This window comes from Protopterus annectens, chromosome 2.part1 (genome assembly GCF_019279795.1).
Source record: "Protopterus annectens isolate FY-2018-M chromosome 2.part1, PAN1.0, whole genome shotgun sequence".
NCBI lineage: Eukaryota > Metazoa > Chordata > Ceratodontiformes > Protopteridae > Protopterus > Protopterus annectens.
In genome coordinates this window covers 653,903,911-653,922,267 of record NC_056729.1, presented here as the reverse complement: position 1 = coordinate 653,922,267, position 18,357 = coordinate 653,903,911, and the positions used below count along the sequence as shown (strand labels likewise).

General features: G+C 44.6%; 1 protein-coding gene across 1 annotated transcript in view; it reads left to right on the top strand.

The window, feature by feature from the left end:
• The window catches only part of ADCY3 (adenylate cyclase 3), a 2,166,879-nt gene that overhangs the window by 1,328,840 nt on the left and 819,682 nt on the right, over positions 1-18,357 (top strand). Inside the window, exon 8 of the mRNA XM_044062394.1 lies at positions 7,597-7,716. Coding sequence (XP_043918329.1) covers positions 7,597-7,716 — 120 coding nt within the window. The remainder of the gene's footprint in view (positions 1-7,596; positions 7,717-18,357) is intronic.

Below are 18,357 nucleotides of genomic sequence, written 5' to 3'. Positions count from 1 at the left end.
AAAATCTGGATGTACTCATGTTGTAAGGAAGCAGGAACAACAATTTTAGGACCTTGCCATCTTCCATCGATGTTTCATCTCTGTAAGGAAAATAGGTTTGCAATTCGGGTGGTACACTAGATTGCTTTGAAGACCATCCAACATTAATGTAATGACTGAGCTTTTGCAAAACTGGATCGGTCTTTGTGTGATCTCTCAACTCATCAAAACTAGTGGTGGAAACATTACACACTGCCATCATGTCAAAATCAAAATTCTGTGCGTCAAGCTGTTCCTTTGTATTTCTGGGCGATCTGGATAAGGTATCAGCCAGCTAGAATAGTTTGCCTTTCGTGTAGACCATTTGTAGTTGTACTTCTGCAATTTGAGCATCATTCTTTGTAATTTCGCTGGAGCTGAATGCATAGGCTTTTTTATTTATTTATTTTAGTTAATTTTATTTTACATTTGTTAATCGGGGGTGTCTGACAGCAGAGGCCCGGGGAGAAAATCTCCACACAGAATGACAATTACAGATACATTTATATGTTTAAACAGTATCACAATACATACAAATTTACAATTGACATGTTTTTACAGTGGTATGATGACAGCACATATACAGGGGAATAAAAAAACAATTAATAATAAGAATAATTAATAAATGTCATGGTATCCAGTTGTGGTCTGAAACACTATACAATGCATACATATTGCATTAGAATATTTTTGCAGTAGTATGAAAGCAGCCCAATAGAGGACAAGAAACCTTCATTAGTAGTATAAATCATACATAGTTTAATGGTAAGTATTTGTAATTAGAACAGTGGTAGTACTAGTTAATGTCTTTGTTTTAAAAGTAGCAGTTATTTAACTTGATGGGGTCAGTATATGTGAGTGAGAGTGAGAATTTAGTAAGCAAGATGGGCATAGTATATGTTCCTTGTCTGATTGCTCTAGCCTGGGGAGCAGTCATAACACAGCCAGCTTTGTTTCAAATGATGCCTGATGAGGTTTTTAAAGGAGGCTTTAGAGGTTGTGTTTTGTATGCTAATGGGGAGGGAGTTCCATTTTTTGACACTGAATTACTGTATAGTGAGTCACCAAAGCTGTTATTGCTGTTGTTGACTTGTAGTAATAGTTTCCTTGATGATCGAAGAGGCCTTGTGACTCAGTGCTGTTGTACTAGGTTTTTGAGGGCAGGGCACTTATCGGGGAAGTAATAGATAGAGTGACAGAGGCAGAGCTGATTATAAGTTAGTAGGTTGGGCAGTTCAAGCCAGTGGAGCTGGTGCAGCACAGTACAGTGATGGGATCTTTATGGGCAATTTGCAGCAAAGCAGGCAATTCTGTTATAGCAGGCTTCCATTTTGCTTAGGTCAGTTTTATTGAGATTAGTTAGAATGTAGGCTGCATAGAGTAGGGTGGATAGAAGTTGGGAGCGAGCAATGGCAGCTCTTGTATTGTTGGTGAGAAACTGTTTAATGCGGTAGAGTGATCCCAGTTTGGCATGTACTTTTTTATAGTTAAGTTGAGATGATTATCAAATTTTAGGTGGCAGTCTATGATTATTCTTAGCAGCTTAGCCTGTGCCACTGGAGTGATTGGAGTAGAGTTTGTAGAGTAGATGGTGAAGTGACTGCTATTGAATTTTTATTAGAACTGGTTATAATAATTAGCTGTGTGTTCTTAGGAGTGAGGATAAGTTGGGCTTTGGTAAAGTAATTTTCTACATCAGAGAATGCTAATTGAGTTGTTTGTAGGAGGGTGGGAATATTTTGTGCAGCACGGATTAAGGTAGTATCATCTGCATACTGAAAGATAGAGGCATGCTGTGTGGAGGTATGGAGGTCATTTGTGAAAATTGTGAAAAGGAGGGGTCCTAAGACAGACCCCTGTGGGACTCCTGTAGTTATGGGTGACAGAGGTGAGAGAGAGAATTTTTGCATTTCACAGCCTGGTACCCATCAGTTAAGTAGCTATGGAGCCAGGCTACTGTGGACTTTGATGGGTTATATTGGTTTAGTTTTTTTAGCAGGATTTGGTGGGCTACTGCGTCAGATGCTTTGGACAGATCCAAAAAAGAGAGTTGACACCTGCAGGCCTTTATTTTTGAGTTGATTAATTGTTTCTGAGAAGCAGAGGAGGGCTGTAGTGGTGCTATGGGCGGGTCTGAAACCCTGGTGAGTAGGGGACAGGATATTGTTATCTAGTAGGTGTTGTAGTACCTGGGTATGAATGCATTTTTCTATGATTTTGGCCAGGGGGGATAGTATTGAATTGGGTGTATAGTTATTAAGTTCAGTGGAAGTTCCCCCCTTTCTGTATGGGAGTAACATGGGATATTTTCCAGAGTTTGGAAACGTAGTTTTCAGCAATAGATCTATTTATGAGAGTGGAGATTGGGATTGCAATAGCATCTACTGTGAGTTTTAAGAAGTAGCTAGGGAGTAGGTCTGCTGTGGTTGATGAGATTTTTAGTTTGGAGGGCATATTTTTGATAGAGCTAGTGGGCACTGTTTTGAGGGTAACGCATGTATTAGTATTGTTCATGGTGGGAGGGATAGTGAGGTTGGAACTGTCCTGTGATACTAGGGATAGAATTGAGTTCACAAAGTGGGAGTTGAATTGTGTTTCAATGGGAACTTTAATATCAGGGGCAGTTGGTTTGGGAGTAGCCATTTGGATGGATTTTAACAACTGGTTTACACTTTTCCAAAATTTATGGGGATTGTGTTGGTATTTAGTTTGCAAGGTAGTGCAATAAGATTTTTTTCCTGCCCAATGCATTTTTTCCATTGTTGCGCAGGTCTCAATAATTAGTTAGGCTTTGTATGTCCTTGGTTCTTTGGTAGCAGAACCAGGCATTGTCTCTGGCCTTGAGGATTTGTTTGGTTTCTTTGCTGAGCCAGGGGTCCTGAGAGGTTCTAACCTTGACCTTGCCCAGTGGAGCAACAATGTCTAGCTCTTTTAGAAATGTTTTGTTGAAGTAGGCTACAGCCTGGTCAAGTGGGAGAGTTTTTAGAGGGGTCCAGTCACAGTTATACAGTAAAGTTTTGAGGACCTCGGGAGTAAATTTTTTGTGTTTCTTATGGATCTAAAGGTAGTGGTTTTGCACTGGCTTGTTCTGCTATGTATTAGGTATATTAGGTTGTGGTCACTTAAGCTATCTGGGAGACTGCCTATGGGGGGATACAGTGTGGGGATGTTAGTTAGGGCCCAGTCTAAGATGCATTCCCTTTTAGAGTTTTTATCACATCTAGTGGGAATTTGGACTAGCTGCTGGTAGCCATGGAGATTTATTAGATTACTTGGTGCTTTTGATATACAGGTAAAGAAGTCTAGGTTGATATCCCCCAGAATGAGAGTTTCTTGTGAGTATGTGGTAGAACACCAGGATAAGAAGTCTTCAAGGCTAGCAGGTGTATTACAAGGTGGGATATGCATGGCAGTGATGGTGATAGTTTTTGGGGGGTTTAGTTGGAGTTGTGAGATTACTATGTCCCAATTACTGGAAGAGGGGTAGGAGTTGGGAATGTTGAGTAGAGTTAAGGTGGATTTATACAGCATGGCAGTTCCACTTCCTTTACAAAGGGATCAATCTTACCTAATAATGTTATAGCTGGCTTGGAGAACTTTTGAGTCAGGTATGTTTTTATTTAGCCAGGTTTCTGTTATAGCAACTATATCTGGAGAGTATTGTGCTGTTGTGACCTGGAGTTCAGGCATTTTATTTTTGATACTTCTAATATTAATATTTAGTATTAAGAAATGGTTATTTTTTCCCATTGTTGGTCATTTGTCTGAGGATGAAGGTAATGGGGGGGGGGGTAAGTTCCGATGATTGTGCTGAAGTAGTTTGTGTTGGGCAGGATGGATTTGGGCCTAGATTGGGGTGGATTTTGCCACTTATGGTGAGCCTGGTATTGAAAGAGTGGAACAGATGCCTGAGTTTGGAGATGAGCATGAGAAGATGTTGTGTTTTTTTGGAGTTGGAATGAATGTATATGTGTTTTGCTTTGAATTGGTCAGTTGTGTTGTTCCTGAAAAGTTGTGGACAGATATTATTGTAATGTGAGGTATCTACATGTGGGAGTGCATAGTGTTGTGTTGGGCTGCTAAGTTTAGTGATACTGATAGACTGGTAACTTGTGGAGTTATATAGAATTATGAGAAGGCAGATTAGACTTAGCTGCATGATAGCCATGGTTATGTAAGGGAGAGGTGGTTCTAGGTGCAGGTGTGGCTAGGGAATGCAGGGATGCACTATATGTGAATGGGTGAGTAGTGAGGGGTGATGTAATAATGACGTGAGGGAGTGTGAGTGGTGGAGATGGTGTGGGGTGGAGCAGTGGGTGTGGTTGGGATACTGTAAATCTAGAGGTAGTGGGGGTGGGTGGGAGGGAATTGCGGGCATGGTAGGGGAGCAGAGTGAGCCCAGAGCACAGTGGAGGGTGAACGGAGTGTGATGAGCCGATGTGTTAGAAAGCCTGTAACAACAGTCAACAATAAGACTTATCTCCAATGTAAAAATGTCTGAAGGTCTGAGTCTTAAGTAGTGAGGGTGGGAAAGGTGCAATATTATGGTCCAGAGAGTACACGGACAGAGACTACATAAAACTGGAAAGAAGAGGTATTTGGTTATGTAAAAGGGAAAACATTTCTATAATAGCAGAGGAAAGAATGCAGTACTGGCACGGTGAGACAGAACAGCATCTAAAAGGAAAGAGAGCTAATTACCAGGCATGGTACTGTAAAGGTACAAGAATTGGGGCAGATAGTGAGATGGAGCATAGAACAGATAAGAAAGAGAGTGTGGAGATTCCTTTGCAGTGTGCTTCCTGGGGGACATAGGACAAATGAATTATACAAAGAATAAAAACATAATTACTGTGCTGGACATACAAAGATGATTTTCCTTTGAACAGGGGAGGGTCGCCTGGCACAGTTGGTAGCAAGGGAGTTTTCAAAGTCATTATGTCCTTGAAGCCACCTTTGTTTTCTCCTGTAGCTGCAACTGCTCCCACTTCTTGTTTGTCTCCTCTCAAAAGGCAGAGAGAGGATTCTTAAGAGGAGGAGGCTTCTGAATCTGACTGGGATGATTTATTTGCCTATTCTTCCAGATTCAGTCCCCAGTGATATAAATCTGATGATGAAGATACCTTGTCTCCTGATTTCCCTATGGAAAAACTCTCCTTTGAAGATGCTGTCATTGAAGTGATGCAACATTTTCTGTAGAAGGATTCCAAATTATCTGACGTCCAGAAAAGATAATTATGCTTTTTTTGAAATGGGGGTGTCTAAACCCTCTGCTATTCCTCCTGTTTTGGAGGCTTTATTGGACACTTTTTCTACTGCCTGTCTTAATCCAGAGTCTCAGCCACCTACACCTAAGAAACCCAATAGATATTGCAGGGTTCCAGTCACTGAGAAGTCATTATATTAAATTATACCTCAGATTGAACTGCTATTTTCCTTTCCAGTGAAAATCCTACAAAACATTTTCCTTCTTCTAATGTTTTGCCCAAAGATAAAGACAACAGAGCAATAGACAGCACAAAAAATGTATTTCTCTGCCACACAGTCTTTTTTAGGGTTATTGTTTACCACGCCTTTATGATCAGATATCTTTTGTCTTTTCTGAGTAATTTAAGCAATGGCCTCTCAGATTTGTAGGACTCTGGCACTAAATGCATTGTCTCTTCTTAACACTGCTTGTCCAGTTTCTATGCTTTGTAGTAGGTGCAGCTGTGATGCTGTTGATTCCTCTTCTAGAGCAGCTGCTGCTACTGGGTCTGTTCTTTGTAGCTTGTCATGGCTTAGACTTCAGCCTTTACCTGAGGACTTCAAAGAAAAGCTTCTCAACTCCCCTCTGGATAAGCAACATTTTTGGTCCTGCTGCTGCAGAACTTTTTAAGACTATATCTGAGAAAAATAAGGTCATGCAAGAGTTTAAATAAGTACTCCCTTCTCCTGTTCTTAGGTTGCTGATAATCTACCCTCCAAGGCTGGTCACTTTGTCTGCAAAGAACAAAAATGTCCAGGACTTGTTCCAACCCTTGCTTAGTGCTGTTGAAGAGATTGACACATTCCAGTTCGATGTCATAGTGCTGCCAGAGTGGGGATTCTACTTATGCCTTAACTTTTCCCATTTATGCCCTAAGTTTTCCCATTTCTTACCTGTTAACATCCAGTGGGTAGGCATGCAGTGGGGGCATGCTGGGTTACCATCCTGACTCTTTGGTGACTCAGTCAATTTTCTCCACCTTTCTGCACTGAGACAATGTACAACTCCATGTCCCCAACCTCCACCAAAAATCAAACGTCAATTTATCCTTGCTTTTTTGTGTTTTGTGAATTGAGTTTTGCTGGATTGTGATCAATATTACATACATCTGTCACAATCCATTTGAGAAGATAAACTGCTTTCATATATATTTCGTTCAGTATATTGAACATTATTAGGTGCCTCTTCGAGTCAAAATGCACTTTGCCTTTTACCACCGCTGTAAGACTTTGGAGTTGGTATATTTAAGTAGTAGGGGTGGGGGTGTGGTGCAGGGGGCTTACTTTTTTTTTCAATTTGCTGTATTTCAACCATTTGTTGTCAATATAATGATAGCCAATTTAAGGAGTCTGGGGTATATACATCATATATATATATATATATATATATATATATATATATATATATATGTGTGTGTGTGTGTGTGTGTATGTACATATATATATATATATATATATATATATATATATATATATATATAAAAATAAAAAAAACCTGATCCTCCACTACTGTCACTCTCTCTCTCATTTCACAATCCACCTCTCATACCATCCACACAGTAATCCTCCTCTATTCTTTTCTGCACTCTAACTTATCTCTCAACCACTACCTTGCTACCACTTGTTAACACTATTTTACTACACATTGCCCTCTGAAATACTCATAGTCATCCATCATTTCTCCCTTCCTTATATTTCATATAACATTATGACACATTTAAGATTGTTAAATGTCTTTATCATATAGATAAGTAATATTAACTTGCTGTAGCTAATAGTAGTTTTACTCCAATTTGTGACTTAGTTTGTTGTATTAATGTCAGTTTTACTGTATGTTGTACTTATGTCTCCTTGGAGCTTTTCTCCCCAGGCCTCCAATGAAAACGGGCTCATTCTGTCCCAGTGGACACTCCTGTTAAACAAATGTAATATATATATATATATATATATATATATATATATATATATGTATATTTTTTTTTTTTTTTTTTTTTTTAAGGATTGTTTCTCCATTTTGAAAAATGTATGAAGCATAACTATAATAAGTATATACATGCACACACACATGCATAATGTATACATACATATGTTAAGGAAAAGTTTATGTAGTTAGTCAACCACCATGTTTTTTTTTTTTGGAGGTGGGAAGAAACTGAGGTAACTTGTGAAAAGTCATGCAGGTATGGGGAGAACACACAGAATCTACGTAGACTATAGTACAAGTGTGCCTCCAAGTATAAAGACTTCAGCTTGATGGCAGTAACATGAGAGTAGATGATTTATGAAAACACCCTAATGTGTGTGTTTTTTTTTTTTCTTTATGTGTTTCAGAAGCTGTCACTGACTTCATCACATGGAAATTCTCCCCTCCTAATCAATACTAAAGAGCAGAATGGAAGCATCAATACCACCTGTACAACACCTGATGAAGGCGAGGAGCTTGACACAAGGGTAAGCGTATCCCACAGAGCCAGAGGAAATGTTGTTTGTACTGTGTTTGAACTGTCTGGATTATGTATGAAGTAAGGAATCGAAAACTGTAAAACTTGTAGGACCTATGGCCTGTGCTGGAGGTAGGAAAATAAGTCTGCTGTGGAGCAATGGTAGTGTACATTCTGCTAAGATATTTACTTAGGAAGAAGTTGATTTTTTTTTTTTGTGACTCAAGAAAGGTTTGTATTATCATACAAGAAATGTAAGTGACTGCAGACATACATCGGTAAAACTTTAGATATTAAAGAAGAGACAGAAGAAGAAAAAAAACATTTTTTTTTACCAATAATGTGTTCTGACAGTTGTAGAGTGGCATATTTCATGCCAGTAATTTGTTGTTGCACTTGTGACTAACGGCCTTTGTTTATTCTTGGAGTTAAGGCAGCTCAGACTACGTACCTGTGCATTGTGGTGCAAGAAGAGAAGGAGTGACTGCTAGCACTGTTTTTAAATAATTCCTTGCACTGCTGAGCAAACTTTGAACAGAAATGTTAGATCAAAAACTGACTTATTAATGTACCATTTTCTCAACTATGCATGCATGAAGAAGCTGAGACATTTCTAATGCAACTTGTTTATCATCATTTGGGCCTATACAAAAAAGCAGATGATGGAGTTTGATGGTTTCCCTGAAACTATGCCATTTTAGTATATCCTAGCACCTGGCATCCATCCCAGTTTGTCCTTCAACTGATGTAGTAAAAGTTAACTGTAATAAACTAACAGAGTATGTCATCCATAGTTCCTTGTTAAAAATGAAAGTAAAGTTGTGTAAAATCTTACCATAATAGTATATGTCCTTCTCTTGCCTGCTGCAGTATCCTAAACAGAAGGGATCTCCCGTCCTGGACATCCCCATGTTTGACCAGTATACAAAAGCCTAATGATCTTATAGGCACTTTATGTCACACTTATGTTCCCTGCACAGAACATAGGACATGTAAAGGATATACGGACGGAACTACCCAGAATTGAATTTCCCCAGAAGAGAACAGCCTCCATAGGACAAAGGAGTCCGTGCACATCGAGAAGGAAAAAATGCAGAAGAAAAAGGGGAAATCCTCATCCAGAAGTGAATCTAAAACAAAAACCAGAACAAACAAAAGGGGGGTGGAGGGAGGGAGTGGACTATCATGGAGATGATCAATAGAGATATAGCAAACCTCCAGACACTGAACCCAACCCAGTTTGCTTTCGTAAAGGGCAGATCATGCCTACTCAACCTGGTGGACTTCTTTGAGAAGGTCACCAAAGCAATGGATGAGGGCAAAGTCATTCACACTGCCTACCTTGAACTGGCCAGGGCATTTCACACATTACCCCAGTCCAGCATTGTTGACAGACTCAAGAGGTTAGTTTCAAACCTGTATGCTACTCGGTGGATAGCCAACTGGCTCACAGACAGGACCCAGGAAGTTAGAATTGGGGAATCCACCTCTACAAAGAGGCCACAAGTGGAGCCCCTCCGGGATCAGTCGTTGGACTGCTCCTTTTTGGCATTTACTTCTCAGAAGACAAGGCCAATGTCAGTGGTCTGTGACTGACTAAGTTTGCAGATGATTGCAAATTAGGAGCTGTCATTGAATCACTCACTGACACAAATATTCTCAAGGAGGGGCTGACACAGACAAACAACTGGTGTCAGAGTCATGGACTAAAACTAAATGCCAAGAAATGTATAATAGTATCCTTTGGGAAGTCATCCATCCCTGGTAACTATCATACTGACAACACACCCCTTAGAGCTAACCCAGTACTCAGGGACTTAGGGACACACACAGATAGTAATCTAGCCTTTGATCATCACGTGTGTACAGTTGTGAGGAAATCTGCCATCCTATGTTGCGCAATTTATAAACAAAGGTATGGCATCTAAGTCCAAGGAAGTCATTGTTCCACTGTGTTCGGCATTCATCAGACCTATCATTGAGTACAGTGTACCCTTTGGTATGTACTTAAACAGGCATATCCAACAATTGGAATGTCCACAGAGATTCCTCACTAAAAGAATACAGGGCGTAAGTAATATGTCCTATGCAGACACCTCTAGGCCCTATCCCTGTAATGTTCATCGTGTTTCACTGTTGCAGTCATTACACTTGGGTTATCCTGCTGGCAGGCTACCCGCAGTCAGCCTGAATTCCAAAGTCCTGGTCCGGCGTCGGTTGCTGTTGCCTCTTCCCTGACGTCAGTGTGCCAGGGGTATAAAAGATGCAGCCGATGCCATTTTCTTCAGTCTTTCTTGCCATGTGGTGCCCGAAGCAAAAGCAGTTCGCAAGTGTCGGTCAGCCAACTCCTGAGATTTTCAAAACCGAATTTCAGATCCGAAGTCTTCATTAAAGCTAAGTACCCCGTTGGGGAAACTTTTTTCTTGCTCCAGACCGATGTCAGAAAAAGTTAACAATTGTATTTCTTGTGGGAAGCAAATACCTCATAAGGATTTTCATTCTTACTGTATTCCTTGCCTAGGCCGTGACGACGACTTTGTTAGCTGTCGGTTTTGTGCTAGATTTAACCAACGCACTATTAAAAGTCGGTACGATTTTGCCTTTCATTACTTTGGCCGAAGATTTAATTATATAATGCCATCGGAACAGCCGATGACCAGAGTTTATAAAAAGCGCAAGGAAAAGGACAGGCATCCGAGGTCCAAAACCGACGATGAGGCCCCGCTAAGCCAGTTGCCAGTTCGCCGGTTCTCAGTGAGTCGCTTTCGCAGCCCCTGACGCCCGCTACCTCAGAGCCACAGGCCACTTCCAACTCCCATGTGGAGCCGACTAGGCCTCTGGATACTCAAGGTATTGGGCACTCAGAAACTATTCCCTCAGATGGGTCTGAAGCCGCTGAGCTGGCATCGGTTTCTGAGGGTATTTTCAGACCTACACAGTTATATGTAAAGCCAACCTCAGCTTCAAAGGCAAAGACTAAAGCAGCTCTAAAGACAAAGAAACAAGTACAGCATTCTCCTGCACAGACTTCCATGCCTAAAAAACAGATGCTTAAAATGGCCGAAGACCTAATTACTTTGATCAGGGGTTCCCATCCCCCTCCTGATAAGAGGCCTAGGCAAAAGACAGAATATGAATCTTCAGATCAGGTTTCCATTTCCTCTGACTCCTCTTCTGAACAGGGATACTCCCTTCCTCCCTATGAGGATTCTGATGCTGAAGAGTCTATTCCTTCAGCCTCTCCTCCTGAGGATTATTCTTTTGGGGAAACCCTTCATACTATGTGGGAGCACTTTCACTGGGAGAGCCAAGATTACTCAGAATCTAAGAAAAGGCTCAGAGACATTCTCTTACTACCTCAGCACAGACCTCTTGCTATTCCACATGTTCTAGACATAGTACATGATGTATTTTCAGAGTCCAGCCTTCTCCTGACTCTCTACCCCCTGCACCGGTTAAGCCAGACAGATACTACAGGGTTCCAGATTCCCACAAATTTTTATATAAAAACCCTGCTGCTGACCCAGAAACTATATCTCAGGGTCCCAAAGGGGTCAGGGCTTCCACTGCGAAAAACCCTGTCCCCTCTGATAGGGATTCTAGGGCACTGGACAGATGGGGGAAAAGTTTACACTTCTGCTACCTTGGCTGTAAGGGCTTTAAATTGTCAGTTTCATATGCTTAAATATCAGCAATATTTAATGTCACTTCTAAAACAGAAAATGATGACAAATTCTGAATGTCCAGATAACAAGGAAATGCTAGATTTATTGCATGCAGCTGAACAAGTGGGAAGGCATACTTTGCAATGTGGTTTTGATTCACTGGAGGCCTCTTGCAGGGCCGCTGTTACGGGTACTGTCATTAGAAGGCATGCTTGGTTAAAGGAACAAAATCTGCCTGATCATGTTAAAGCAAAATTATTGGATGCTCCTTTACAGCATGATACTTTGTTTGGTGTTAAGGCAGAAGAGGTGTTGAAGAAAATGGAGGATAAAGCAAAATCTATGCAGACAGTTAAGGATTTCTTACAGGTACAACCACCCAGATTTAGCAGGAACTACCCTTCAAAGAATTGGTCCTTTCCAGTGTCAGACAGGCCACAAAGAGGCAGATACAGACACCCTAGAGGCAGATCCCAGCCCTAAGGCTCACACAGGCCTAAACAATGGGGTGCTTCTACCTCCAAAAGCGGAGAAGACAAATCACAGCCATATAGAAAACAGTCCCAATGACTTTCCTCTGCCAATACCAAGCACTTATCTTTTGGCAGCCCTCTTAGGGGGAAAACTAGCACTTTTTCACAAAATTGGCATATAATCACCCAGGACAAATGGGTCTTGAATATAGTGTCCCAGGGCTACAGGTTCCACTTTCACACCCTGCCAAAGGCAAAAGGTATGCCAGACCGGCCACAAAATCAATGGGCAGAGGCACAAAAGCAAGTGACATCCCTCATGGACATGAGGGCCATTCAGCGAGTACCACAGCAAGAGCAGGGACAAGGATTTTACTCAAGACTATTCCTGGTAGCCAGAAAGGACAAAGCCTGGAGACCAAAACTGGACCTGTCTATTCTAAACACTTTTCTGGATGTTCCAAAATTCAAAATGTTGACTCTGCAGCAGCTTCTGCCCATGCTGGGCAAGAAGGCTTGGCTTGCAACTTTGGACCTAAAAGAGGCATACCTGCATGTCCCATTCAGACAATCTTGCAGACGATACCTCAGATTCATAGCTGGATCAATGCACTACCAATTCTCTGCACTGCCCTTTGGCTTATCTATTGCGCCCAGGGTCTTCACAAAATGCCTGGCACCAGTAATTGCTTTCTGCAGACAAAGGGGAATTCAAATATACCCTTATTTGGACGATTGCCTTATTCAAGCAGAGAACAAAGACATTGTACTGAGGCATCTGACGTTTGTAAAAAGATTACTACTTTGCCTAGGGTACACGGTAAACGAAAAGAAATCAAAACTAGTACCCTCTCAAGAGATAATATTCCTGGGTGCAAGCTTAAATACAACTGCCCAGATTGCTTATCTCACGCCAGACAAACAAAGGCAACTGACTTCTTACTTTGAAATGTTGGCAACAAAGACCCAGTTATCTGCAAGAAAAATTCTGCAGGCTTTGGGCTTCATGGCATCCTGCATTCTACTAATTCCATATGCAAGACTGCATATGAAGAAACTACAGTGGTATCTAAAAAGTGTTTGGACTCAACATTGCCACAGCCTGGAAACATTAAATCTGAAGTAGGAATGTTCATTTGTCTGCAACCTGTGGGTTACGGATCCGATATCGGATCCGAGCCGGCAACTTGTTTCAAGCTAATGGATCCGAGCTCCTAGCCCCTCCCTTCACCCATAATCCCCTGCTAACCCCTCCATGACCCCAGATCTAGTTTGCCGCGCTTGTGATGGCAGGATCCTTTTTCTTGAGCTCCAGATAAGTGACAAAAAAATTTAACTTTTTCTTCAGAAAAATACTTTTTTGTTTAATTTAACTTTTACTAAGTGTGTCTGAGTTAGGTTCCCTATTTTTTGTTTATTTAATACCCTCCCTTCGCTGGTCGCTAGTGTGTGAGTGTTTGTGGTGTGCTTTTGGGGCCTGTGTGTGTGTGTAGTTGTTTTTTTCTTTGCTAAAAAAAAAAAAAAAAAAGGGAATGGCTGAGGCCCCAAAGGCCATATTTTCAAAATGTACCGAGTGTGGCCATAAGCTCTCCCCGGCTGATGGCCACACTCGGTGCGTTCGGTGCCTTGGGGTTGAACACCTCACCTCAGGCTGTACTATCTGTGCAGCGTTCAACCCCAGGGCACTGAAAGAGCGGAGGTCGAAGCTGGTCCTGGCGGGACTTCTACCCCCTGATTCGGCTTCGGCCTCCGCTTCCTCTACCACTCCTGTGGCTCCATCACAGCCTGTGATGGTTGCCACTCCTGCCCCCCTGCCTCCAACTGGGACTCAAACTCCCGCCAAAGTGTCAGAGGGCAGGGAGGCCAGGAGGGAGAAACGGAGGGAGAAGCACCAAAAGCGGCGGGCCGAGACCTCCGTTTCGGCCCCGCCAGCTAAGCGGGCTTCTCCCTCCATTGCTTCTAGGTCTCCTCCTCCTCGGCTCCGATCCCCTTCTTTCTCCCCGGGGCCCGAGGAGGAGGAGACCCGATCTCCATCGAGGTCATCGAGGCGGCACTCCAGGCCTGCCTCGGTGGCCTCTTCGAGATCCACATTTAGTTTATCTGATGCAGACTTGGACCGGATGATGCGAAGGTTCATCCAGGCCCAGCTGCAGATGGGAGTGCTCTTGCCTCCCCCCCCCTCAGGGGGGGAGCTCGACACCTTTTTTCCACCCAATTGCTCCTTCTCCGACCCGCTACCCGGGTTCGGAGCCGAGCAGCCTTGGAGCCGGGGGTGGGTCGGCGCCGACCGTACTGTGTGCTTCGGATCCGACCCTACCCTCGAGTCTGTCGGATCCGACCTCTCGGAGCCGTGGTCCGAGCTTCGGATCCGGGGGATTCAGTGTGCCTTCGGCTCCGTCCAGGTCGGAGCACACTGGTCCCTCGGATCCGACGGTCTCGGCGCCGGCTCCGATCCCTTCATCGGATCCGAGTGGGAGCCGACTTTCGGATCCATTGGAGAGTGGCTCTCCCTCGGCATTCGATGTTGTGGAGAGGGCTCTGTTGAGAGCATCCGGACCCCCGGCCCTTGCATCGACTCCTCCCTGCACTCCATCTCTGCTGGGCCAGGCTTCCATCACCCAGCCAAAGGGACAGCCTGCTTCGATGTCACAGATAGTTCCATTGGAACAAGATGTCGCTGGTGAGGGCTCCTCGGACAGTCCCCCCGAGGAAGCTCCCCGCAAGCATAAGTGCAAAAGTAGGCACGTGGACTCCCCTGAGTCCTTAACCGAGGACACGGACTTGGAGGAAGGGGAAGGCTCCCCAAGATCACCCCCTGAGGATGTCTTCTTTGGAGACATCATGGAGATGCTAGGAATCAGAGGTGGGTGGTCTGCCCCCAAGTCTCCATCTGATGAGTCCGTGTTTCTGGAGGCATTCGAGGCAGGCCTGTCTACCTCCTGGGTGTCCCCTCCAGCCGATCCCCTGGTGGACCTTATTACCACCAGGGCATGGAAGGATCCGGACACCGTGGAGCCAATACCCAAACGGCCGGATAGGATTCTTAGCCCCCCCCCCGACCGGTCTCATTGGAGTAAGGGCCCCCCTGTAGATGCCATGTTGACGGCAGCAGCCACAAAGAGGGAATTAGCTCAGGAGAGTCCCTCAGTCCATCCACCGAGCAAAGAGTCTCGTTTGATGGATCACTTAGGGAAGCGAGTCTTTAGTTCAGCGACCTTCGCTGTAAGGTCTCTGAACTATATGGCACATGTCATCAGGATGCAGCGGGATCTTATCAAAGAATACGCTGCATCCCCCCCTGAGTCCATGTCTGAGGAGGATAAACATTTATACTCCACCCGAATGGCCACTCTAAGATCTATTTCTAACACCTCTATGCGGCTATTGTCCCACGCCACAGAGGGAGCCGCTAGGGCCAGCGGAGCAGGCCTAGTCATGAGACGTCAGGCCTGGCTCTGTCATTGCGACTTTACGGAGCCCTTTAAAGCATCCTTCGCGAACGCCCCCTTCGACGGTTCTGCCCTTTTTGGCAAAACAGTTCGCGAAACGCTTGTCCAGAGCGAGAAGGACGGGAAGACGTTGTCTGCCGTCGGAGTCTGCTTCTCTACTCCCCAGCGGTCCTTTTCAAGGAACCAAAAGGGTCAGAAGATGTGGTTCCGAAAATCACAACAATCCCAACCAGCTCCGGACAACCAGTCCTACCGTGGCAGAGGTGGACAGGGAGGACGTCGCCCTAGGGGCAGAGGGGTTCTGAGAAATTTCGGGTCCAGAGAACCTTTCTCTGAACGGCCCGCGCAGCAACCCTGAGGGGTTGCCCGACTGCTCCACTCTGGAGGCAGTCGGGGGGGCATTTTTCGAAGCATCTAGCGGCATGGGAGTCCATCACAACAGACCGCTGGGTGCTTCGCATCATATCCAGAGGGTACAAGATACCAATTCTCCATGTCCCCCAATCCAAGAACCTCCCCGATGTACCACCCGATCACAAGGAGGCCGCAGCCGCAGAAATACAGCAGCTGCTAAAAAAAAGAGCCATCCAGCCCGTCCCCCAATACCAGCTCGGATTAGGGTTCTACTCCAGGTTCTTTTTGGTGCCAAAAAAGACGGGGGATCTGAGACCCATCCTAGACCTTTCCCGCTTGAACCTGTCAGTAACCAAGGAAAAATTCCGAATGGTCACTCTTCAATCTATCCTCCCCCTTCTGAGGGAGAACGATTGGATGTGCTCTATAGACCTCAAGGATGCGTATTACCACATCTTAATGGACAAACGATCCAGGAGGTTCCTTCGCTTCCGGCTGGGAGCCAGTCACTACCATTTCAGGGTCCTTCCCTTTGGCCTCACCACAGCCCCCTGGGTGTTCACCAAAGTGTTAGCAGTGATTGCGGCCCACCTGAGACTCCAGGGAATTCAGGTCTTCCCGTACCTGGACGACTGGCTCCTGACCGCACCAACAAGGCATTTACTAACTACGGAGAGAATCAGAAATCTTCAACTCCATGTGCGGGCTATCCTTCTTTCAGAGGCTTCACCAGCAGAATTGATCCTGAGGGCACTAGGCTCTATGGCAGCAGCGATTACACTCCTTCCATGCGCCCGCTTGAACATGCGAGTCCTACAATGGACTCTGTTAGTGCAATGGTCCTTCCTATCACTCCCTGCCCACCATCCCATTGCTATCAGCAAGGCTTGCAGAAGGGCGTTACTATGGTGGCTCCAAGCATCAAACTTCCATACGGGCCGACCCTTCTGCACCTCTCCCCCCATCGCCACGGTGACCACGGACACTTCCCGCCTCGGGTGGGGGGGGCATTACTCAGGCAGGACAGTCCAAGGCACGTGGAACGATACAGAGACCTCCCTGCATATCAGCGTTCTGGAGATGAGAGCGGTGCTGTTAGCATTGCAAGCACTTCAGAGCTTCCTTCCCGCAGGAACGATTGCAATTCACTCAGACAGCATGTCAGTGGTCTGGTATATCAACAAACAGGGGGGAACCAGATCTTATCCTCTTTGCCGCGAAGCCATGAGAGTGTGGGAATGGGCGATCTCCACCAACCGCTTTCTGATTGCAATGCACATTCCGGGGAGGACCAACATCCTAGCGGACAAGCTCAGCCGCACCCTTCTTACCCCCTACGAGTGGTCTCTCAATCCTCTAGTAGCGAAGCAGATATTCGCAACATGGGGGCAACCCTGCTGCAATCTTTTTGCATCTCCATCAAACGCCAAATGCGACAATTTCTTCGCTCTAATGCCCCCACCAGGGGAATCTCCAAGAGACGCTCTGGTGCATGCTTGGCCACCCGGTCTACTCTATGCCTATCCTCCTCTTCCAATGATGTTACAACTATTACAGAAAGCCTCGCGATTGGGGAGCAAAATGATTCTCATTGCCCCATTCTGGCCTCAACAAATTTGGTTCCCTTACCTGTGGTCTCACCTTGTGAATCACCCTTGGATTCTAGATCCCATCCCGGATCTCATCTCCCATCCATTGGACTTGCCAACTCCAAACCTGGACAATCTGAAACTGACAGCTTGGTTGCTCCAGTTCCACTCCTAGTTAGGACTCCCGGTATTTCTTCACAAGTCAAAGCCATCCTCGTGGCAGCACATAAGCCCTCCACCAGGAAGGTATATCACAGCAAATGGAAACGTTTTTCCATCTGGGTGGAGCGCCGAGAGCTAGATCCCTTTACGGCCCCTCTCACATCCATTTTAGATTTCCTAACTGAACTCTTTCAAGAAGGTGCTAGTTGTTCAACTGTCAAAGTGCAATTGGCAGCCATTTCTCATTATCATGTGGGGCATGATACAGGACCCTTGATGTCAGCCAAATTGTGTAAAACCTTTCTCAAGGGTACCTTTTTACTTAGACCTCCTGTAAAAGAAGCTGTACCCCCATGGGATCTTACTTTAGTTCTTCAAGCCTTGACTGCTCCACTCTTTGAATCCGCTGCTACAGTGGACCTCAAATTCTTGTCATGGAAAACGGCATTCCTTGTAGCCATTACTTCTGCGAAAAGAGTGTCGGAACTTCAGGCTCTTTCCATAAAACCTCTGTATCTGATCTTTCATCCTGATAGAGTGTACCTCAGGATCAATCCCTCCTTTCTTCCCAAGATAGCATCAGAAACCAACATAAACCAATCCATCAATTTACCGGTTTTCTTCCCTAAATATCAAAATAAGGGTGAATACAAGCTGCACTCATTGGATGTTCACAGGCAGCTTCGTTTTTATACCCATAGGACAGCTGGCCATAGACAATCCGACCAGCTATTCGTTTCCTTTGCCAAATTTAATTTGGGGAAAGCTATCTCTAAAGTATCTTTATCTCGCTGGATTTCCCAATGTATCCTGCTAGCTTATCAAGCCTCGGGTAGGCCCGCACCAGAAGGAGTTCGTGCTCATTCCACTCGCTCCATTTCTACTTCTGCGGCTTTCAAGTCTAGAGTTCCCTTGGATGATATTTGTTCTGCAGCCACTTGGGCTTCATCTCATACCTT